This window comes from Vipera berus, assembly GCF_964194415.1.
Source record: "Vipera berus genome assembly, chromosome: W".
Classification (NCBI taxonomy): domain Eukaryota; kingdom Metazoa; phylum Chordata; class Lepidosauria; order Squamata; family Viperidae; genus Vipera; species Vipera berus.
Window position 1 is genome coordinate 72,593,910 of NC_138210.1, and position 22,864 is coordinate 72,616,773.

At 47.1% G+C, this 22,864-nt stretch overlaps 1 protein-coding gene across 1 annotated transcript in view; it reads right to left on the bottom strand.

Moving 5' to 3' along the window:
* LOC308676188 (myosin-7) overlaps positions 1 to 22,349 on the bottom strand; it is a 49,948-nt gene extending 27,599 nt beyond the window's left edge. The window contains exons 1-15 of the mRNA XM_081341952.1: positions 22,333 to 22,349; positions 20,843 to 20,897; positions 20,149 to 20,354; positions 17,075 to 17,218; positions 14,826 to 14,982; positions 13,611 to 13,638; positions 12,300 to 12,414; positions 10,755 to 10,847; positions 10,585 to 10,648; positions 10,350 to 10,448; positions 6,834 to 6,937; positions 6,217 to 6,355; positions 3,667 to 3,785; positions 2,435 to 2,584; positions 1,268 to 1,438 (exon numbers count right to left, since the gene is read on the bottom strand). Of these exons, the coding sequence (XP_081198078.1) occupies positions 1,268 to 1,438; positions 2,435 to 2,584; positions 3,667 to 3,785; positions 6,217 to 6,355; positions 6,834 to 6,937; positions 10,350 to 10,448; positions 10,585 to 10,648; positions 10,755 to 10,847; positions 12,300 to 12,414; positions 13,611 to 13,638; positions 14,826 to 14,982; positions 17,075 to 17,218; positions 20,149 to 20,346 (1,581 nt within the window). The 5' untranslated portion in view covers positions 20,347 to 20,354; positions 20,843 to 20,897; positions 22,333 to 22,349. The remainder of the gene's footprint in view (positions 1 to 1,267; positions 1,439 to 2,434; positions 2,585 to 3,666; positions 3,786 to 6,216; positions 6,356 to 6,833; positions 6,938 to 10,349; positions 10,449 to 10,584; positions 10,649 to 10,754; positions 10,848 to 12,299; positions 12,415 to 13,610; positions 13,639 to 14,825; positions 14,983 to 17,074; positions 17,219 to 20,148; positions 20,355 to 20,842; positions 20,898 to 22,332) is intronic.
* Positions 22,350 to 22,864: the final 515 nt, after the last annotated feature.

The following is a 22,864-nucleotide window of genomic DNA, read 5'->3' on the forward strand; positions in this document are numbered from 1 at the left end:
AGGGACAGAATCAAGATCACGTCAGAGCAGAGCTGGAAGCTCCTTGAGCAGGAGACCATATACGATTTCGGACACGTGGCTGTCCAATCTCTTCTTAAAAGCCTCCACTGATGGAGCACCCAGAACTTCTGTGCCACTGGTTAATTGTTCTCCCAGTTAAGAAATCTCATGTGAAGTGTTAATAGCGCTCTGTAATGCCCTGGTAAGGCCACACTTGGAACACTGCATCCAGTTTTGGTCACCACGCTATAAAAAAAGATGCTGAGATTTTGGAAAGAGTGGAGAGGAGAGCAACAAAGATGATTAAGGGGCTGGAGGCTAAAACCTATGAAGAACAGTTGCGGGAATTAGGTATGAAAAGAAGGACTAGGGGTGACATTATAACAATGGTCCAGTGTTTTAGGGGCTGCCGCAAAGAAGAGTGACTCAAGCTATTCTCCAAAAGACCTGAAGGCAGGACAAGATGGAAACTAATCGAGGAGAGAAACAACCTGGAACTAAGGGAAAAATTTCTAACAGCGAGAATGATTAACCAGTGGAACGGCTTGCCTTCAGAAGTTGTGGGTGCTCCAACACTGGAGGCTTTTACGAAGAAATTGAACAAACTTTTGTCTGAAATGGTATAGAGTTTTCTGCTTTGGCAGTGGGCTGGACTAGAAGACCTCCAAAGTCCCTTCCAATTCTGTTATTCTGTTAACAAGATGTGTAAAAAGGTTAACGTCATGGTTCCGATAGATGAGACCAATTAATTACTTGCCCGGTCTTTCTAACAAAATATACAGCCCATCAAAATGCAGCTAGCGATGACCTTGGTTCCCACAGAACAATTTATTGTTATGTCTAAGTTAAAACACTCCTCCCAATTCTGTGGCAACCGAAAACGAAGGGGAAATGGCTCCAGCCAATCTCGTTTAAGTTAAATCATGGCCACTGGACCAAAGTTTATTAAACGGAGACCTCTCATTCTGGGGAGAAACCCCTGCAAGAGTTCATACATTGCTCTGACTCTTTGACTCTATGCCTTACTAAAAATTTTCATTTTGACCGAAGACGTTATTCAGATGAGTAGCTTGATGTTGACCCTAAAAACGTTTGAGAACTACTAGCCCAACTTGCGATCCATCTTATCACTTCAATATGGAACTGTGAACTCCTTCAATAAGATTTCCTCCTGGCTCTGGAGGGGGCCACCACCCACTGGCCAGAATCAGGGACGAATGAGGAAAGTTGGTATTTTAAGGAAGGCGCATGGAGAAGACTGAGGTACCTTCTCAATGAGGTCAATGCAGGCCTGGAGGTCCATGCCGAAGTCAATGAAGACCCATTCAATGCCCTCCTTCTTGTACTCCTCTTGTTCCAGCACAAACATGTGGTGGTTGAAGAACTGCTGGAGCTTCTCGTTGGTGAAGTTGATGCAGAGCTGCTCAAAGCTGTTGAACTGGAGGGGGGGGAGGGGAAAGGAAGTTATGGACCTTCGTGCAGGTGAGCATCTCCAGAAGATCAGACTTTTTTTTTCTTTTTTTCAGCAGGGACCACTACAGTTAGGTCAAGGCTCCAGGAAATTAGGGAGGGAGGAAGGAAGGGTGGGTAGATGGAGGGAGGGAGGGAGGGATGAATAATGGAAAGATGGATAGGTGGGTGGGTGGGTGGGTGGAAGGAAGGGAGGGAGGGAGGGAGGAAGGGAGGATGATGGATAGATGGATGGACGGTTGGGTAAGTGGAAGAAAGGAAAAGGAAGGATGGATGGATGGATGGGTAAGTGAATGAGTGGAAGGAAGGGAGGGAGGGAGGAAGGGAGGAAAGAAGGGTGAGTGGAAGGAAGGAAGGGAAGGAGGAAGGAAGGAAGGAAAAGGAAGGAAGGGTGGAGAGATGGATGGAGGGAAGGATGGGTGGGTGGGTGGGTGGGTGGAAAGATGGGTGGGTGAGTGGAAGGCAGGAAGGAAGGAAAGAAGGGTGAATGGAAGGAAGGAAGGGAAGGAGGAAAGGAGGAAGGGAAGGAGGAAGGAAGGAAGGAAGGAAGGAAGGAAGGAAGGAAGGAAGGAAGGAAGGAAGGAAGGAAGGAAGGAAGGAAGGAGAGATGGATGGAGGGAAGGATGGATGGAGGGTGGAAAGATGGATGGATGGATGGATGGATGGGACGAAGTCAGGGAGGAATGGATGAATGAATAGATGGGGGAATGGCTGGGGGGGTTAGAAGAATGGAAAGATGGATGGATGGGTGAATGGTAAAAGCTCAACAAGATGGCCTTTGGTCCAAAAACCAAGATGGGGGCACCATCCATCCATCCATCCATCCATCTATCTCAACTTCTACCCAGTTGCTGCCTGGGAAACTCCGAGCACTGCAGTCCCAACACATTGGAGAAGCAACTTGGAGAAGGTTGATACATCAAGTAAACAAAACAAACCCACGACTCAAGAAGGAATGACTCACATCAAAGATCTCAAAGCCAGCAATATCCAACACCCCAATGAAATACTGTCGGGGCAGCTTAGTTTCCAGGGTGCAGTTGATTCTCATGACCATCCAGATGAACATCCTCTCATAGACAGCCTTGGACAGAGCACCAGTGGAGTAGCACACCTATGGAGGAAATGGAAGTTATGGGGAGACAAAGCTTGTTCCCTTCCTAAATTCTTTGGCAAAGCTCAACAAGAATAGAATAGAATAGAATAGAATAGAATAGAATAGAATAGAATAGAATAGAATAGAATAGAATAGAATAGAATAGAATAGAATAGAATAGAATAGAATAGAATAGAATAGAATAGAATATATGGAATGAAATGATAAGGAATGGAATAGAATAGAATAGAATAGAGTAAAATAATAAAATAAGGAATGGAATAGAATAGAATAGAATAGAATAGAATAGAATAGAATAGAATAGAATAGAATAGAATAGAATAGAATAGAATAGAATAGAATAGAATAGAATAGAATAGGAATTGGAACGGAATGGAATAGAAGAATAAGAATAAGAATAGAATAGAATAGAATAGAATAGAATAGAATAGAATAGAATAGAATAGAATAGAATAGAATAGAATAGAATAGAATAGAATAGAATAGAATAGGAATTGGAACGGAATGGAATAGAAGAATAAGAATAAGAATAGAATAGAATAGAATAGAATAGAATAGAATAGAATAGAATAGAATAGAATAGAGTAGAGTAGAGTAGAGTAGAGTAGAGTAGAGTAGAGTAGAGTAGAGTAGAGTAGAGTAGAATAGAATAGAATAGAATAGAATAGAATAGAATAGTAAAATAAGGAATAGAATAGAATAAAAATAAGGAATAGAATAGAATAGAATAGAATAGAATAGAATAGAATAGAATAGAATAGAATAGAATAGAATAGAATAGAATAGAATAGAATAGAATAGAATACTTAATTGGCCAAGTATGATTAGACGCACAAGGAATTTGAATTAGACACCCAAGAAGACAATCTGAGCCTGCCTGGGGACGTGTGCATAAGAACATCTCGCCACATTTAAAAAAAAGAAAGAAAGAAAGAAATCAAAGAAATTATATGTCCAGGCTGAGCCCAAATTTGACAACTGGGTCCTTCTTTATTTTTCTTCTGAGAGTTTGGACCAAGACTTTGGGGTTTGTTTCCCCGCCCCCCCCCCCCCGTTCTCTCGACAGGTGGAATTCTTACCTGTTGGACATTTTGCCCTTTGGTGACGTACTCGTTCCCCACTTTGACCCTCGGGTGACAAAGTCCCTTGAGGAGGTCTGCGCAGTTCAGTCCCATCAGGTACGCCGACTTGTCAGCTTCTGCAAGAGCCAGGATGGGGATTTTCAGCAGAAGCCCATCTCTTGGGTTAAAGAAGATGGGGTGAAGGTTCACCGTCCGATTTGTGGGTCGGCTTCCGAACGTTGCGTTACCGGGCTAGAAAACGTCTTCAGCGGAGTTTTTAGGGGATGTCAATGTCGACGTTCTTCTGTTTATAAGGGCTTCAGGTGTGGGTGTGTCAAGAGAGGTAATGGGTCAGGTGCGAGACGTCAGTGAGAGGCTTGTGATGGGTCTTGCGATGGGGTCATTGGGAGCTGAACTGGTGGGAGACGGGGAGGGGATTGCCCAAGATGGTGAGGGTCCGTGCTGTCTCTGCCTGACTGTGCGGTTTATTTATTTATTTATTTATTTATTTATTTATTTATTTATTTATTTATTTATTAAATTTATATACCGCCCTTCTCCTGGAGGACTCAGGGCGGTGAACAGGGCATATAAATAGAAATACAAAAGTTAAAAAAGGATTAAATAATTGCCCAATTAAAACAATCACAATATAAAACCCATTAAAACCCTAACGTTCTTGTTTTGGACAAGAGCCTCACTTGACACACCCACACCTCAGGCCCTTATAAACAGAAGCACACTGATACGGACGTCCCGTAAACGTCTGCCTACCCTGGTTAACGAACCATTCGGGAAACCAACCCACAAGCTCGGAGGACAAAACTTCACCCCCATAATAATCATAATCATAATAATAAAGTTGGAAGGGACCTTGGAGGTCATCTAGTCCAACCCCCTGCTCAGGCAGGAAACCCTCCACCATTTCAGACAAATGGCTGTCCAGTCTCTTCTTAAAACCTCCAGTGTTGGAGCATTCACAGCTTCTGGAGGCAGGTGGTTCCACTGGTTAATTGTTCTAACTGTCAGGAAGTTTCTCCTTAGTTCTAGGTTGCTTCTCTCCTTGATGAGTTTCCATCCATTGCTTCTTGTCCTGCCTTCTGGTGCTTTGGAGAATAGCTTGACTCCCTTTTCTTTGGGGCAGCCCCTGAGATATTGGAATACTGCTATCCTGTCCCCCCCCCCACGTCCTTCTCTTCATTAAATTAGATATATCCAATTCCAGCAATCGTTCCTTATATGTTTTAGCCTCCAGTCCCCCGATCATCTTTGTTGCTCTTCTCTGTACTCTTTCCAGAGTCTCAACATCTTTTTTACATCGTGGTGACCAAAACTGGATGCCGTATTCCAGGTGTGGCCTTACCAAGGCATTGTAAAGTGGTAGTAACACCTCACCTGATCTTGATTCTATCCCTCCGTTAATGCAGCCTAGCACTGTGTTGGCTTTTTTGGCAGCTGCAGCACACGGCTGGCTCCTATTTAAGGGATTGTCCACTAGGACTCCGAGATCCCTCTCACAGTTACTACTATCGAGCAAGGTACCACCTATACTATACCTGTGCGTTTGATTTTTCCTGTCTAAATGTAGAACCTTACTTTTTTCACCACTGAATTTCATTTTGTTAGATAGCGCCCAGTGTTCGAGTCTGTCCAGATCCTCCTGTATCTTAAGCTACAGATATCCACCGCTATTGCATAGGGTGGACCGGTTGGAAAGGGGACTCGAGTGGTTGATTGCCAGCTTGTTGTAGTTGCAAGACCCAATCCGTAAAAAAAAACGTGCTTGTCAACAGAAAGTGGGCTGAATGTTCTGGGGTTTTTTGACACACGTTTTGGAGGACCGAAACATGGAGTTGCCTGCCTGAAGATCTCCACCTGGACATCTTTAAAACCACAGAGGAGAGGAGAACGTAGACGCGGAAACTTTGGCGTTTCCAATTCTTGCTTCCCAAGATCCGAAGTAGACATTTTGCAAAATACTAGCTGGGAGTTATCACAGTTCCTTACTTTAGAGCAGTGTTCCTCAAGCTGGGTGACGTGAAGATGGGTGGACTTCAACTCCCAGGGTTCCCCAGCCAGCTTAGCTGGCTGGGGAACCCTGGGAGTTGAAGTCCACCCATCTTCACGTCACCCAGGTTGGAAGTCCACCCATCTTCAAGTTGCCAAGGTTGAGAAACATTGCTTGAGGGGTTCCTGGGGTCTTGGGTGAGGAATGGAGGGATGGAGAAGAGCATGAGAAGCAATGGATGGAGAGTAATCAACCTAGAAAGGAGTAATTTCCTGCCCATATGCATTTATGACGGTTGCAGCGGTTGCAGCGTTCCTGGGGTCATATAATCCCCTTTTGTGACCTTCTGGCCTGCAACGTCAAGGGGTGGGGGGGGAACGCCAGATTCGCTGAACGGCTGTGGCAAAGAAGGTCGTCAAATGGGACGCCACTCACTTAACTGTCTCGTTAAGTGGAGGATTGCCGGCGTCCGTTTTATCGTTAACCGTGTATTAATAAATCTTTGCAAGATTATTTCTCCTATGGATAATTGGGTGGGCATGGTCATTTCTTCGCCTGACCTTCCGTGCCATCAGGCTCAGCCTGTTCTTCCCGCTGCTTCTGCTTGAATTTCATGTTGCCGTAGTGCATGATGGCCCCCGTCAACTTGTAGATGGAGTTCTTCTCCTCCTGCGTGAAGCCCAAGATGTCGAAGGCATTCTGGGTTTGGAGGGAACAAAAAATAGTTGACGAGTATCTCCCCAAGCTCAACCAAAAGCCAGCTATTCAATTCCAGCAAATTGATCTCCAGTCTCGGGCTTCTCAGATGTAGGTTGGACTACAAGTCCCATGGGTTCAGGGTTCAATAGTCCAAAATATCTTGAACTAAGGGCGTCCAACTTTGGCAATTTGAAGACTTGTGGACTTCAACTCCTAGAATTCCCCAGCCAGCCATGCTGGCTGGAGAATTCTGGGAGCTGAAGTCCATAAGTCTCAGGTCTTCACGTTGCCCAGGTTCAGGGGTCCAATAGTCTGAATTATTGAACTAGAGGTGTCCAGTCTGGGCATCTAGCCGTGCTCGATGGGGAATTCTGGGATTTGAAGTCCACAGGTCTTCAAGTTGGCAAGGTTGGAGACCCCTGATCTAGTAGCCAAGCTGGAGAACGCGTAGAATATTACTCTGCCCTCAACAACTCACATCAGTTGCTAACAGTTCCTCTGCATCATCGATCGAGGGCACCGTGGTCTCTCCTTGGGAGATAAAGACGTAGTCGTAAGGATTGTTGGTGACCAACAGCATATCTGGAAAGAGAAAGAGATTTAATTTAATTTATTAATATTTCTATACCGCCCTTCTCCCGAAGGACTCAGGGCGGTGAACAGGGCAAGAATAAAAAACAGAATTACAAAAGTTAAAAAATAATTAAATAAATGCCCATTAAAAACAATTAATACATAGTTAAAAAAGACCCCAATGAAATACAATAAAAACCCCACCAATCCCCCATTAGGCCAGGCCGGCTTGTTCAAACAAATATGTTTTTAGATCGCAGCGAAAGAAGCGAACATCGGGCGCCATCCGGAGCTCAACCGGTAACTGATTCCATAGCACCGGGGCGCCCACAGAGAAGGATCTCCCCCTGGGGGCCACCAATCGGCATTCTCTGACCGATGGCACCCTGAGGAGGCCCTCTCTGTGGGAGCGCACAGGGCGGAGGGAAGTTGACGCCGGCCGCAGGTGCTCCCTAAGGTACTCCGGACCCATGCCATGTAGGGCTTTGAACACCATTACTAGTAGAAGATGGTAGAAGCCAGGCATTGACACAACATGGCCAAATCTTCTCTTCTTCAGTGGTTCTTCCATCACCAGAAGAGGTCAAAAGGACGGCTCTGAAATGCAAATGGCACTTTCCCAATGCTGTAAATCAGGGCTTTTCAACCGGCGGTACGGGTACCACCTGTGGTACATTGGCATCTGGCAGGTGGTACGTGACCATCCTAGAAAAGTGGTAGCAGGGGAGGGGAAGGAGCTGAACCGGTGGCAGCACCGCACAAGCCTGAGCGAGAGACGGCTGGAGCTGCAGGGCTGTCGGGGCTCAGTGGAAGTGCCAGGATCAGCGCCAGGATCCATTTGGAGCTCGGCACTGATCCCGGTGTTTCTGCTGAGCCCAGAAGAAGCGCCGATCAGCTGGAATGTTGCAGCATCTCCAGGGTCTTGTGATTTACATTCAGATGCTTGGCAACTGATTCATATTGATGACGGTCACAGTGTCCCAGGGTCATGTGAAGTGACCAAAACCTGCGGCAACCACCCAACAGAGGGAGGGGGAATAAAAAACCGACCTCACCCACCCACCCCCGCTGCCAATCCTCAACAGAAATGCTCACAACCATGAAAACCTCGGACAGGAGGAAGAGTGGCACCGGGCGGGCAGGCAGATGTCTTGCTCGGCTGTGGCTTGGGGGGCCCTTTATTCAGGGCCATTGTAACTTCAAACGGTCACTAAGCCAACTGTTGTAAGTCGAGGACTACCTGTACTTCATCACTTTTTTCCTTTTTTTTTTTGGTCATCAAGTTTTTGACCCCTTGCTAGTCGACTGGTGGTCCTCGGACGTTGCCATATCCTAAAAGTGGTCCAGTGGGTAAAAAGGTTGAAAAGCCCTGCCGTAAATCTCAAAAGAGCTGACGATCGAACAATGAAAAACCCTCTCGTGCAATCAGAACAAGCTGTCCTACGTTCTCGGAGAGAGCTCTTCAACAATCATGGCCACCACTTGCGTTTCACAGGAAGAGGCTGTTTTGGAATACAAGCGTCACCACAGAGGAGACCAGGTATGGAGAGGAGAGAATAATAATCTGTAGCCTGGGTTTGGTGCTCTCTGAGCTTGGTTGTTTTCTGGTAGACGTTTCGTGGCCCAACTAGCTAACATCATCAGAGCTAGAAGGGAGTGGGGTTTGTGGAGTGGAGGAGAAAAAGAGAGGAGTGGGAGGAAGAGAAGGATGAAAAGAAGGGAGGAGGAGGAGGACGATGATGATGACAAGGAGAAGGAGGAGGAGGACGAGGACGAGGAGGAGGAGGAGGAGGAGGAGGACGAGGAGGAGGAGGAGGAGGAGGAGGAGGACGACGACGACGACTGTGGAATCCTCTGAGCTTGCCTGTTTCCTTGCAGATGTTTCATGACCCAACTAGGTAACTTCATCAGTGTTGGAAGGGAGGAGGGGTTTGTGGAGTGGAGGAGAAAAAGAGAGGAGTGGGAAGAAGAGAAGGATAAGAAGGAGAAGGGGAGGAGGAGGAGGAGAAGGGGAGGAGGAGGAGGAGGAGGACTGTGGAATCCTCTGAGCTTGCTTGTTTCCTTGCAGATGTTTCATGACCCAGCTGGGTAACATCATCAGTGCTAGAAAGGAGTGGGGTTTGTGGAGTGGAGGAGAGAAGGGGGAGGAGGGGGGAGGAGGAAGAGGAGAAGGACGCGAAGGGGGGAGGAGGAGGACTGTGGAGTCTCCTCTGAGCTTGGCTGTTTTCTGGCAGACATCTCATGATCCCACCAGGTATCCTCATCACTGCTAGAAGGGAGGGGTTGTTGTTGTTGTTGTTGTTTTTGCTCTCTTACAACCACACTCAGAGAGCATCCAGGAGCCCACAAGATCAGGTACGGTATTCTCAATTCTTTGGATGTAAAGGAGAATCTCCCGTTATCAACCGGGTCTTCGACGTTGGAGACAAAGATGAACTTCAGACTAAGTGGATCAAGGCATCAAGCAGTAGTCCGATCAAGTCTTCTTTGGTCTTAATAAGGATGGGAAAGTCCCAGCACAATCAAGTGGAACTAGTGAAGAGCGACACAATTCAGCTCAAGAAAATCTGATTAATAGTAACTAGAAGAAGAAGGGCCAACTCAACGAGACCAAGACTCTAGAAAGAGCACAGAGAAGAGCAACAAAGATGATTGGGGGACTGGAGGCTAAAAGAAATATAAGGAACGGTTGCTGGAATTGGGTATGTCTACTTTAACGAAGAGAAGGGTGAGGGGGGACATGATAGCAGTGTACCAATATCTCAGGGGCTGCCCCAAAGAAGAGGCAGTCAAGCTATTCTCCAAAGCCCCTGAAGGCAGGACAAGAAGCAACGGATGGAAACTAGTCAAGGAGAGAAGCAACCTAGAACTAAGGAGAAACTTCCTGACAGTTAGAACAACTAACCAGTGGAACAACCTGCCTCCAGAAGCGGTGAATGCTCCAACACTGGAAGTTTTTAAGAAGAGACTGGACAGGCATTTGTCTGAAATGGTAGAGGGTTTCCTGCCTTAGCAGGGGATTGGACTAGATGACCTCCAAGGTCCCTTCCAACTACTACTTCTTCTTCTTCTTCTTCTTCTTCTTCTTCTTCTTCTTCTTCTTCTTCTTCTTCTTCTTCTTCTTCTTCTTCTATTATTATTATTATTATTATTATTATTATTATTATTATTATTATTATTATTATTATTATTATTATTATTATTATTATTATTATTATTATTCGCCAACCTGGGCTCAACGAAGCCTTCCTGACTTCAAATATATGAACCCTTCAGACCTGTACAAGGTCAAGGTGGGAGAGATGTAGTTTATCTGAACCCGTTTTGGGACAGGTTCATCTGAACCTCGAAAACAATGCACCAAAATTTGGGACTGGTCCGAAGGAAGCTTTGGTGGGATAATTCATGGAGCAAAACTCACCCAGTAGCTCCGGCTTCTTGTTGGACAAGATCTGGTAATAGATGTGATAATTCCTCTCCGACTTCAGCTGGCAGATGACCCTGGACTTTTCCAGGAGATCTGAAAAGAAGATGGAAAAGCGGAGAACGACAAAGATGCCGAGAGGGTGAACAAGCGGGAAAAGTCCAGAAGAACAATCCAAGAACTTGCAAAGAATCCATCAAAGATTTGAGAATTCTGGAAACTCGACACTCACAGGTTTCAATGTCGGCGGACGCCAGCTTGCCTGTCGCCCCAAAATGGATGCGGATGAATTTACCCTGAAGAAGAAAGGAGAAATGGACTGAGAGCAGGTAGAAGGTTTGCAAAGGTTAGACGTGGTGGTATCCCAAGAAGGACACACCTTCTCCTTGCATCCATACTTACAAAGCGAGAGGAGTTGTCGTTCCTTAGAGTCTTGGCGTTGCCGAAGGCCTCCAGAGCTGGGTTGGCTTGGATGACTTGATCTTCCAAGGTGCCCTGTGGATGGGTGGGGTGGAAGGATTAGACCAGGGGTCTTCAAGTCTTGGCCCTTTTGTGACTTGTGGACTTCAACTCCCAGAATTCCTCAGCCAGCGTGCCTGCCTCAGGAATTCTGGGAGTTGAAGTCCACAAGTCAATATAAAAAGGGCCAAGACTGAAGACCCCTGCATTAGAACAAGATAAAGATTAAAAAAAAGGTGTTGAGACTCTGGAAAGGGTGCAGAGAAGAGCAACGAAGAGGATCAGGGGACTGGAGGCTAAAACATATGAAGAACCGTTGCTGGAATTGGGTGTGTCCAGTTTAATGAAGAGAAGGACGAGGTGGGACAGGATAGCAGTGTTCCAGTATCTCAGGGGCTTCCCCAAAGAAGAGGCAGTCAAGCTATTCTCCAAAGCGCCTGAGGGCAGGACAAGAAGCAACGGATGGAAACTAGTCAAGGAGAGAAGCAACCTAGAACTAAGGAGGAACTTCCTGAGTGTGAGAACAATTAACCAGTGGAACAACCTGCCTCCAGAAGTTGTGGGTGCTCCAACACTGGAAGTTTTGAAGAAGAGATTGGACAACCATTTGTCTGGAATGGTATAGCAGGTTGGACTAGAAGACCTCCAAGGTCCCTTCCAACTTTGCTATTTTGTATCAGGGGGTCTTCAAACTTGGCCCTTTTATGACTTTTGGAATACAACTCCCAGAATTCCTCAGCCAGCGTGCCCTGCCTCAAGAATTCTGGGAGTTGGTCCACAAGTCATAAAAGGGCCAAGTTGGAAGACCCCCTGTTCTATATATTCTAAGGAGGGTTGGAAGTCTTAGTGCAAGATAACCAGAGGCCACCACTGTTCTAATTAATACTAATTAATTGTTCTAATTAATACTAATTAATTGTTCTAATTAATACTAATTAATTGTTCTAATTAATACTAATTAATTGTTCAAATTAATACTAATTAATTGTTCTAATTAATACCAATTAAGTGATTGCTCTGATTAATATCAATTAATTGCTCTGATTAATACTGATTAAGTGATTGCTCTGATTAATACCAATTAATTGCTCTGATTAATACCAATTAATTAATTAATTATTAATTAATAGCCCTTACTACTGGGCTATCTGCTTAGGATTAATAGAAGTAGCATCTGGTTGATTACAAGTGGTGTAACATGTAGCCCAGCTTTAAATATGTAACTGTATAGCAGTGTTTTTCAGGTGGACTTCAACTCCCAGAATTCCCCAGCCAGCATGGCTGGCTGGGGAATTCTGGGAGTTGAAGTCCACAAGACTTAACTCTTCAAGTTGCCCAGGTTTAGGATCCAATCGTCTGAATTATTGAACTAGGGGTGTCCAACCTGGGCATCCCGCCATGCTGGATGGGGAATTCTGGGAGCTGAAGTCCAGCCGTCTGTCTTAAACTTCTCAAGGTTAACATAACGCCGCCCAATTGGATGCTCACCTTCCCCGTTGCGGCCGCTTGTTCTTTCTTGCTACGATCACCAATCGCAGCGATGACTGCAAAATATTGAATGACCCGCTTGGTATTCACAGTCTTCCCAGCACCGGATTCTCCGCTACAGGGAGGGGAAAAAAACCAACACAATCTTAATTAATGCCTGATTTATGGGACAGCTTTTGCATGGACGTAAATCAGATCACCAGTGGCGACCTGCCTAGGCAGCTTCCTGACAAGCAAACTTGATCTGGGCAGGGTGGGGGCAGCCGGATTCACTTAACGACAGTGTGACCCACTTAACAACCGCAGCGATTCACTTAATACTTGAGGCAAAATTCACTTAATAACAGAAGGTTGGAGGGTCAACTGTGGTCTTAAGTTGATCCTACCAATTCTTCTCTTTTATGTGGGCTTAACCTGGGCAGTCACTTGTCTGAGATGGTGTAGGTTCTCCTGCTGGACAGGGGGCTGGACTAGAAGACCTCCAAGGTCCCTTCCAGATTCTATTCTATTCTATTCTATTCTATTCTATTCTATTCTATTCTATTCTATTCTATTCTATTCTATTCTATTCTATTCTATTCTATTCTATTCTATTCTATTCTATTCTATTCTATTCCTGTTCTGTTCTGTTCTGTTCTGTTCTATTCTTCTGTTCTCTTCTGTTCCATTCTAATATTATTCTATTCTATTCTATTCTATTCTATTCTATTCTATTCTATTCTATTCTATTCTATTCTATTCTATTCTATTCTATTCTATTCTATTCTATTCTATTCTATTCTATTCTATTCTATTCTATTCCATTCCATTCCATTCCATTCCATTCTATTCTATTCCTGTTCTGTTCTGTTCTGTTCTGTTCTGTTCTGTTCCATTGTAATATTATTTTATTCTATTCTGTTCCTTTCCGTTCCGTTCTATTCTATTCTATTCTATTCCAATTCCTCTTCTCTTCTCTTCTCTTCTCTTCTCTTCTCTTCTCTTCTCTTCTCTTCTCTTCTCTTCTCTTCTCTTCTCTTCCATTCCATTCCATTCCAATTCCTATTCTGTTCTGTTCTGTTCTGTTCTGTTCCGTTCCGTCCCGTCCCGTCCCATCCCATCCTATCCTATCCTATCCTATCCCATGTTGTGTCCCTATAGCTTCCTGCTAGGTCAAAGACTGAAGAAAAACCACTTTAGTTTCACTATGAGAAGGAGACAATCCCCCAATCAAAATGGAACAGAAGTTCCAGGGGGGTTGGTAAGATAACTAAAGAGTATTTTGATAACAAAATAGTAGTTTGAAAGGTCAAGGCAAGAGTTGGAACTTACGTGATGAGAATGGACTGGTTCTCCCGATCTAGAAAAGAGAAGGGGGAAAAAAGAAGATTTGAAAAGAAAGGGAGAGACATGAAAGCAAGGGAGGAAGAGCGGAAGGAGAAGGAGGTAGAGAAGGAGAAAGAGAAAGAAGGGGACGTGAGAAGGAGAGTATGGACGAGAAAGAAAAGGAGGAGGAGTAGATAAGACAAGGAGGAGGAGGAGGAGGAGGAGAAAATGGACAAGAAGGGAGGGGAGGAAGGGAGGAAGAAGATAGACAAGGAGGAAGAGAAGGGAAGAGGAGAAGGAGAAAGATGAGAAAGGAGGAGGAAATAAGAGAAGGAGGAAGAGAAGGAGAAAATGGACAAGAAGGAAGGGAAGAAGAAGATAGACAAGGAGGAAGAGGAAGAAGATGGAGAAGATAGACAAGGAGGAAGAGGAAGAAGATGGAGAAGATAGACAAGGAGGAAGGGGAGGGAGGGAGGAAGAAGATAGACAAGGAGGAAGGGGAGGAAAAGAAGGAGAAGATAGACAAGGAGGAAGAGGAAGAAGATGGAGAAGATAGACAAGGAGGAAAAGGAAGAAGTTGGAGAAGATAGACAAGGAGGAAGAGGAAGAAGATGGAGAAGATAGACAAGGATGAAGGGGAGGGAGGGAGGAAGAAGATAGACAAGGAGGAAGGGGAGGAAAAGAAGGAGAAGATAGGCAAGGAGGAAGAGGAAGAAGATGTAGAAGATAGACAAGGAGGAAGAGAAGAAGGAGAAGCAGAAAATAGATGAGGAGAAAAAGGAGAAGATAGTCAAGGAGGAAGAGGAGGAAAAGGGGATGATGGACAAGGAGGAAGAAGAGAAGGAGGAGGAGAAGATGGACAAGGAGGAGGAGGAGGAGGAGGAAGAAGAAGAAGAAGAAGAAGAAGAAGAAGAAGAAGAAGATTGACAACGAAGAAGAGGCGAAAGACAAGAAGGAGAAAATACACAAGGAGGAAAAGAGGAAGATAGACGAGGAAGAGGAAGAAGAGAAGAAGATAGACAAGGAGGAGGAGGACGAGGAGGAGATGATAGACAAGGAGGAAGACAAGAAGAAGACGACAAAGAGGAAGAGGAAGAAGGGTAAAAGGAGAAGCCCCAGTGGGGTTCCTGAAGCCTTCAACATCTCTTCTTCTCTCATGGCTACCAGGATCCCCCCTCTTCTGGATCCCCACGTCTTCCTTGACCTGCAAGGTCCTTTTACCTGTCAACATGTACTGATAGGCGTTGTCGGAGATGGAGAAGATATGAGGAGGGGCTTCACTCCGCTTCTTCCCTCGGTAAGCGCCCACCACTTCAGCGTTGTAGACCGGCAACCACTTGTAGGGGTTGACCGTCACACAGAACAGCCCTGAGTAGGTCTAGAGAAGAAGAGAGGGAGGAGAAGTGAACTTCCGAAGGTCCATCCTGGTCCGTGGAGGAACCTCAAAGCCCTAGAAAGAGGACAGTTGACTTCTTCACCACAGGAACGCCCACCTCCTCTTCTGGAGAAGTCTTTTCTCAACCTTGGGAATTTGAAGACCCTGGACTTCAACTCCCAGAATTCCCCCGGGGCCAACGACGCTGGGAGATGCTTGTCAGTTGAGGACCACCTGTGATGCTTCCCGTAACTGGGATGACCAGTGCATTTTTTTGTAAAAGAAAAAGGTGCCGGAACTCACACACGTCATACAACCCGCCTTGCCTACCCTACAAGGTTCCATCCAAAAAAGGTGCCGGAACTCCGTTCTGAGCGTTCTATGAGGAAAAAAAGCCCTGGAGATGACTTCTGAACACACAACCTCCCCCCACACACACCTTGTGTTTTAAGGCCACACCTGGAATACTGCGTCCAGTTTTGGTCTCACACACACACACACAAAAAAGATGTGGAGACTTTTGGGGAAAAAGTGCAGAGAAGAGCAACTAATATGATTAAAAGGCCTGGAGACTAAAACATAGGAAGAACGGTTGCAGGACTTGGGTTTGGCTAGTCTGGAGAAAAGAAGGACTTAGGGGGGGACATGATAGCGGCATTCTGGTATTTGAGGGGCTGCCACAAAGAAGGGGGGGGTCAACCTTTCTTTTCCAAAGCACCCGAAGGCAGTTTTGGTCACCACGATGTCAAAAAGATGTTGAGACTCTAGAAAGAGTGCAGAGAAGAGCAACAGAGATGATCAGGAGACTGGAGGCCAAAACATGCAAGGCACGGTTGCTGGAATTGGGGATGTCCAGTTTAATAAAGAGAAGGACGAGGGGAGACATGATAGCAGTGATCCAGTATCTCAGGGGCTGCCCCAAAGAAGAGGCAGTCAAGCTATTCTCCAAAGCGCCCGAAGGCAGGACAAGAAGCAACGGATGGAAACTAGTCAAGGAGAGAAGCAACCTAGAACTAAGGAGAAACTTCCTGACAGTTAGAACAACTAACCAGTGGAACAACCTGCCTCCAGAGGTGGTGAATGCTCCAACACGGGAAGTTTTTAAGAAGAGACTGGACAGCCATTTGCCTGAAATGGTATAGGGTTTCCTCCCTGAGCAGGGGGTTGGACTAGATGACCTCCAAGGTCCCTTCCAACTTTTTATTATTATTATTATTATTATTATTATTATTATTATTATTATTATTATTATTATTACTACTACTACTACTACTACTGCTGCTGCTACTACTACTACAAGCAACAGATGAAACTAATCAAGGAGAGAAGCAACCTGGAACTAAGGAGATTAACAATGAACCAGTGGAACAACCTGCTCCAGAAGCTGTGAATGCTCCAACACTGGAAGTTTTTTAAGAAGAGACTGGACAGCCATTTGCCTGAAATGGGTTTCCTGCCTGAGCAGAGGGTTGGACTAGATGACCTCCAAGGTCCCTTCCAACTTTATTATTATTATTACTATTATTATTATTATTATTATTATTATTATTATTATTATTATTATTATTACTACTACTACTACTACTACTACTACTACTACTACTACTACTACTACAAGAAGCAACGGATGAAACTAATCAAGGAGAGAAGCAACCTGGAATTAAGGAGGAATTTCCTAACAGTGAGGACAATTAAACAGTGGAACGGCTTGCCACCAGAAGACACAGGTGCTCCATCGCTGGAGATTTTTAAGAAGAGACTACTATACAGCCACTTGTCTAGAATGGTCTAGGCCAGGGGTAGGCAACCTTGGCTCTTTTATGACTCGTGGACTTCAACTCCCAGAATTCCTCAGCCAGCATGGCTGGCTCAGAATTCTGGGAGTTGAAGTCCACGAGTCATAAAAGAGCCGAGGTTGCCTACCCCTGGCCTAGGGTCTCCTGCTTGAGCAGGGGGCTGGACTAGAAGACCTCCAAGGTCCCTTCCAGCTTCTATTCAGATTCTGATTCTGTTTTGCTCATCACCCCCAGATATCTGCGGGGTAAGAATCAGGTCCTCCGTGCAAAGTCTTCTCTCCCCATTCCTTTGGGCTTACGTAGATCATCCAGGCGGCATAGCGGTCCTTCAGGTTGTAGAGCACGGCCGGTTCATGCAGGAAAGTCAGCATGGCCATATCCTCAATCTTGTCGAACTTGGGCGGATTCTGCTGCATGATTTGATCTTCTTTGACCGTCACCGTCTGCCAACGAGATGGAATCGGATCTTGAGGTCTGGTAGGCCTCACCACAAGAATGGGGCTCCCTTTGCTGAACCCATCCCTGGCCCATGATGCTTTGAGTCCCGCCACAGGCATGAAAGCCGGCTGGGTGACTTTGGGCCAATCACCGGGAGACGGAGAGTTCTAGTCCTGCCTCAGGCACGAAAGCCGGCTGGGTGACTTTGGGCGACGGAGAGATCTAGTCCCGCCTCATGAAAGCCGGCTGGTTGACTTTGGGCCAATCACCGGGAGACGGAGAGTTCTAGTCCCGCCTCAGGCATGAAAGCCGGCTGGTTGACTTTGGGCCAATCACCAGGAGACGGAGAGTTCTAGTCCCGCCTCAGGCATGAAAGCCAGCTGGGTGACTTTGGGCCAATCACCAGGAGACGGAGAGTTCTAGTCCCGCCTCAGGCATGAAAGCCGGCTGGGTGACTTTGGGCCAATCACCAGGAGACGGAGAGTTCTAGTCCCGCCTCAGGCATGAAAGCCAGCTGGGTGAATTTGGGCCAATCACCGGGAGACAGAGAGTTGTAGTCCTGCCTCAGGCACAAAAGCCAGCTAGGTGACTTTGGGTGACGGAGAGATCTAGTCCCGCCTCATGAAAGCCGGCTGGTTGACATTGGGCCAATCACCAGGAGACGGAGAGTTCTAGTCCTGCCTCAGGCACGAAAGCCGGCTGGGTGACTTTGGGCGACGGAGAGATCTAGTCCCGCCTCATGAAAGCCGGCTGGTTGACTTTGGGCCAATCACCAGGAGACGGAGAGTTCTAGTCCCGCCTCAGGCATGAAAGCCGGCTGGGTGACTTTGGGCCAATCACCGGGAGACGGAGAGTTCTAGTCCCGCCTCAGGCATGAAAGCCGGCTGGGTGACTTTGGGCCAATCACCGGGAGACGGAGAGTTCTAGTCCCGCCTCAGGCATGAAAGCCGGCTGGTTGACTTTGGGCCAATCACCAGGAGACGGAGAGTTCTAGTCCCGCCTCAGGCATGAAAGCCGGCTGGGTGACTTTGGGCCAATCACCAGGAGACGGAGAGTTCTAGTCCTGCCTCAGGCACGAAAGCCGGCTGGGTGACTTTGGGCGACGGAGAGATCTAGTCCCGCCTCAGGCATGAAAGCCGGCTGGGTGACTTTGGGCCAATCACCAGGAGACGGAGAGTTCTAGTCCCGCCTCAGGCATGAAAGCCGGCTGGGTGACTTTGGGCCAATCACCAGGAGACGGAGAGTTCTAGTCCCGCCTCAGGCATGAAAGCCAGCTGGGTGACTTTGGGCCAATCACCGGGAGACAGAGAGTTGTAGTCCTGCCTCAGGCACAAAAGCCAGCTAGGTGACTTTGGGTGACGGAGAGATCTAGTCCCGCCTCATGAAAGCCGGCTGGTTGACTTTGGGCCAATCACCAGGAGACGGAGAGTTCTAGTCCTGCCTCAGGCACGAAAGCCGGCTGGGTGACTTTGGGCGACGGAGAGATCTAGTCCCGCCTCATGAAAGTTGGCTGGTTGACTTTGGGCCAATCACCAGGAGATGGAGAGTTCTAGTCCCGCCTCAGGCATGAAAGCCGGCTGGGTGACTTTGGGCCAATCACCGGGAGACAGAGAGTTGTAGTCCTGCCTCAGGCACAAAAGCCAGCTAGGTGACTTTGAGTGACGGAGAGTTCTAGTCCCGCCTCATGAAAGCCGGCTGGCTGACTTTGGTCCAATCACCAGGAGACGGAGTGTTCAAGTCCCGCCTTTGGCATGAAAGCCGGCTGGGTGACTTTGGGCCAGTCCCTCTCTCCCAGCCCTAGGAAGCAAGCAATGGCACACCACTTCCGAAATGTTTGCAGGAAAACTCCAGGGACTTGTCCAGGCAGCTGCCAGGAATCCACACACATTAACATACACACACACACACACACACACACACACACACTCTAAAGAGAACAACGGTGCTTGACCCCCTGGAAGATTTATCACTGTCCTCCCAACAGGCTAGACCGGATTAAGAAGGCCCATACCATGTTTAGGTCAGCATTACAATATTACCATATAAATGTAATATTGTAATAGCTATAGTAATGGCCCTAACAGCCTGAAGATGTCCCCTTCCCCTCCTTTCCCTTTATGCGAATTGGGGAGGGGCTTGTCTGAAATATGTCCTCATTTTCTTGGCCAGGGCTCAAATCCCCCCCCCCCCTTATCTAACCATTGTTTTGGTAGCAGCTGTTCCTGTTGTCCAGTGTTTGTCAACCACAGCCATTTTAAGAGGTGCGGACTTCAACTCCCAGAATTCCCCAGCCAGCATAGCTGGCTGGGGAATTCTGGGAGTTGAAGTCCGCACCTCTTAAAATGGCCACAGTTGAGTAAAGTTGCTCTGTGCCCTCTACTATTATTTCTTCTCGGCTTCTCTACCCTTCTCTGATTGGTATAGTTCAGACAGTTTGGACTTTAAGCCCCATCATCCTCAGCCAGCACTACGAAGACCCGCTTTACAGCACACCTGGAGGGACGATGCCAAGAATTTAGATCTTTCAGATCTGGAGGAATGGTTGCAGCCATTTGTCTGGAAAGGTATAGGGCCGGGGGGGGGGGTGTCTTCAAACTTGGCCCTTTTATGACTTGTGGACTTCAACTCCCAGAATTCCACAGCCAGCGTGCCTGGCTGAGGAATTCTGGGAGCTGAAGTCCACAAGCAGGGGTCTTCTAAAGTGCCCCTTTTATGACTTGTGGACTGCAACTCCCAGAATTCCACAGCCAGCGTGCCTGGCTGAGGAATTCTGGGAGCTGAAGTCCACAAGTCATAAAAGGGCCAGGTTTGAAGACCGCTGGTATAGCGTCTCCTGCTTGAGCAGGGGGTTGGACTAGAAGACCTCCAGGGTCCCTTCCAGCTCTGTTATTCTGTATTTTTGCAGTCTGAAGATCTGACTTCGAATGATGCCTACCTTGCCGCTTTCCGTTTCCGCGGTGACTTTGCCACCTTCTTTGGAAATGATCTTGGCTCTCACAAATTCCTCCTTGTCATCCGGGACAAAAACATCCTTCTTCAAGTCGAACGGCCGCGTCTGAGCTTCGATGCGGCTCTTTTCCGACATGCGCAAGAAAGGGGCGGCGGCCCCGAAATCAGATACCTCGGCTTCCATGGTGGGAGCTGCAACGAAACCAGGTCCAATGTCATCTCTACAGGCTGTGATGCTCTCCCGGTGGGCATGATTCACACCCGCAGCCTTGGGGAAAGTTTTAACGAGGGTGCTCTCTGAGCTCGGTGCTTTTCTTGCAGACGTTTCACAGCCCAACTAGGCAACGTCATCAGGGCTACTATGAGTGTGCTAAAGCGAGGGAATCTGCATCGTGTCGTTCAGAAGGGATCCACCAGAGGGGGCCCTGAGCTAGGCCAAGGTTTGAATAGTGCTGCTTCCCCCCTCCCCCTGGTGTACAACACTGGAATGGCACCTTATTTAATCCCTCTCCTTCCAGTGCATATATGCTGCCCCCCGCTGGGTGTTATCAGAAGTGCACCCTTTAGAAACCAGCTTTAGGCAAGGATGCACCCAGAACAGCTGCAGCTGAAGTGTAAATAGATATACTACTAGATATAGATTGTTCTCTTAGTCAGAAATAGATACTTATGATAGTTACCTTTGTTTTTAGAGGATTGCTGAGGAGAAGAACTGGGACACCTCAGGTCGGACTCCTGTCATGGAAAAGGGCCGTGTTAGTATAAAATACACCCCAATCCTTTCCCCAGGTATGGTTCCTGCCAGGATGAATCCGCTATATTTTATTTTAAGGAGGGGAAAAAACTATCGGGAGGAGAGAAGCTGCAATATATAGATTTTCAAATATGTTATGAAAGATCAGCCTCTAAGGTATATTTCCTCAATGTACGCTTTCCCTAAGGAAAGAGCTAAATCCTCGCAAAAGTGGTTTTTTCCCCCCAGTCAGACATGTCAAGCATGACCGCCATTTGTTCCCAAGGATTACGAAGACCATGTTCTTCAGACAGTATCTCAAAGAGATGGGAGTTTTACTCCCAACTATCTGGGAGCAAAAGAAGAGGTCTCGGAGTGCCTTTTCTGACAATTTTATTAAAGGGATGAGGGAGGGAGGGAGGGAGGGAGGAAGGAAGGAAGGAAGGAAAAAAAGAGAAAGAAAGAAAGAAAAGAAAGAAAGAAAGAAGAAAGAAGGAAGAAAGAAAGAAAGAAAGAAAGAAAGAAAGAAAGAAAGAAAGAAAGAAAGAAAGAAAGAAAGAAAGGAGGGAGGGAGGGAGGGAGGGAGGGAGGGAGGGAGGGAGGGAGGGAGGGAGGGAAGGAAGGAAGGAAGGAAGGAAGAAAGAAAGAAAGAAAGAAAGAAAGAAAGAAAGAAAGAAAGAAAGAAAGAAAGAAAGAAAGGAAGGAAGGAAGGAAGGAAGGAAGGAAGGAAGGAGGGAGGGAGGGGAAGGAAGGAGGGTGGAAGGAAGGAAGGAAAGAGGAAAGGAGATTGCAATGAAAAGAAGGAAAGGAAAGGAAAGGAAAGGAAAGGAAAGGAAAGGAAAGGAAAGGAAAGGAAAGGAAAGGAAAAGAAAGATATTTCTGAATTAAAAGCTAGGCTAGGGTGTGAAAATGTAGAATATTCCTGGCAAAAAGTGAGTGTTTTCAAGAGGAGAATTCTCCTCTTTGCAAAAAGCGTGCTGCTAAATCATCCTTCCCCTGCCTGGCTCCTCCAGCTGAACTGGACTACATCTCCCATTCTCCCCAGCTGGGGGAAAGCTTCGGCTGGAGAAACGAAGGATACCGGCTGCCTTACAGGTGGCAACATCCCTAACCCCAGCAGGTGCCAGAGACCCCCCCCCCCAGCGGAGGCGGCTATTACCAAATTACCCCTGAGAGCCACTTCCTCCCTCCTCCCTAAAATTCAGGGGGGGGGGCGATGCACGTAGACCTCGCATCGGCCACCCACCCCACCCCTGTGCAACCTGGTCTTCAAGAAACGCTTCCCATTCCCACAACCCCCAGTCAGACCCGCGTTTATAACTCCTTACGCCCAAAGCATCGCCCTTTGCCTGAAGCGTGCATTGGGATATTTCTCACCCCACACTTTGGGGGGCTGGAGGGCTGCAACCGGTGTGTGTGTGTGCGTGTGTGTCTTACCTGAGACCAGCACAGAAGGGGTGGGGTTCTAAGCAGAGTGCCTGGCTCAGGACCCTGGTTATAAATCCCCGATCCCCCCCCGCCCCCTCCTCCTGGCCAGCCTCATATGGACAGGCAGACCCATCCACCACCCCCCACCCCACCCCCTCTCCCCACACATCTCCAGCCTGGCCCCGAACAATTGGAATCTCTCGTCATTGTCGTGGTATGAAGAATAGGAACAGGTTCAGGGGAGGGGGGGCAAGAGAGACATCCAAATATCTTGGAACAACAGGGCTGAGATTCCAGAGGGAGGGGGAGAAGGAGAGCAGGGGGGTCCCGGGAGGGCGAGACATGGGGAGAGAATTCGTGCAATGGCTACCCCCAACGGCTCATTGGCTTCGTAAGAGAATGCAAGCTCACACCGAGACTGCAGTTGCAGATTTATCAGCAGCTTACATTGCAGGTACCGGAACTGCAAAGCTCCAGATAGCCACTAGAGGGCCGCAGATGATGCTTTAAAGTAACCGCCCTCTCCTGGACGCCTGGAGTA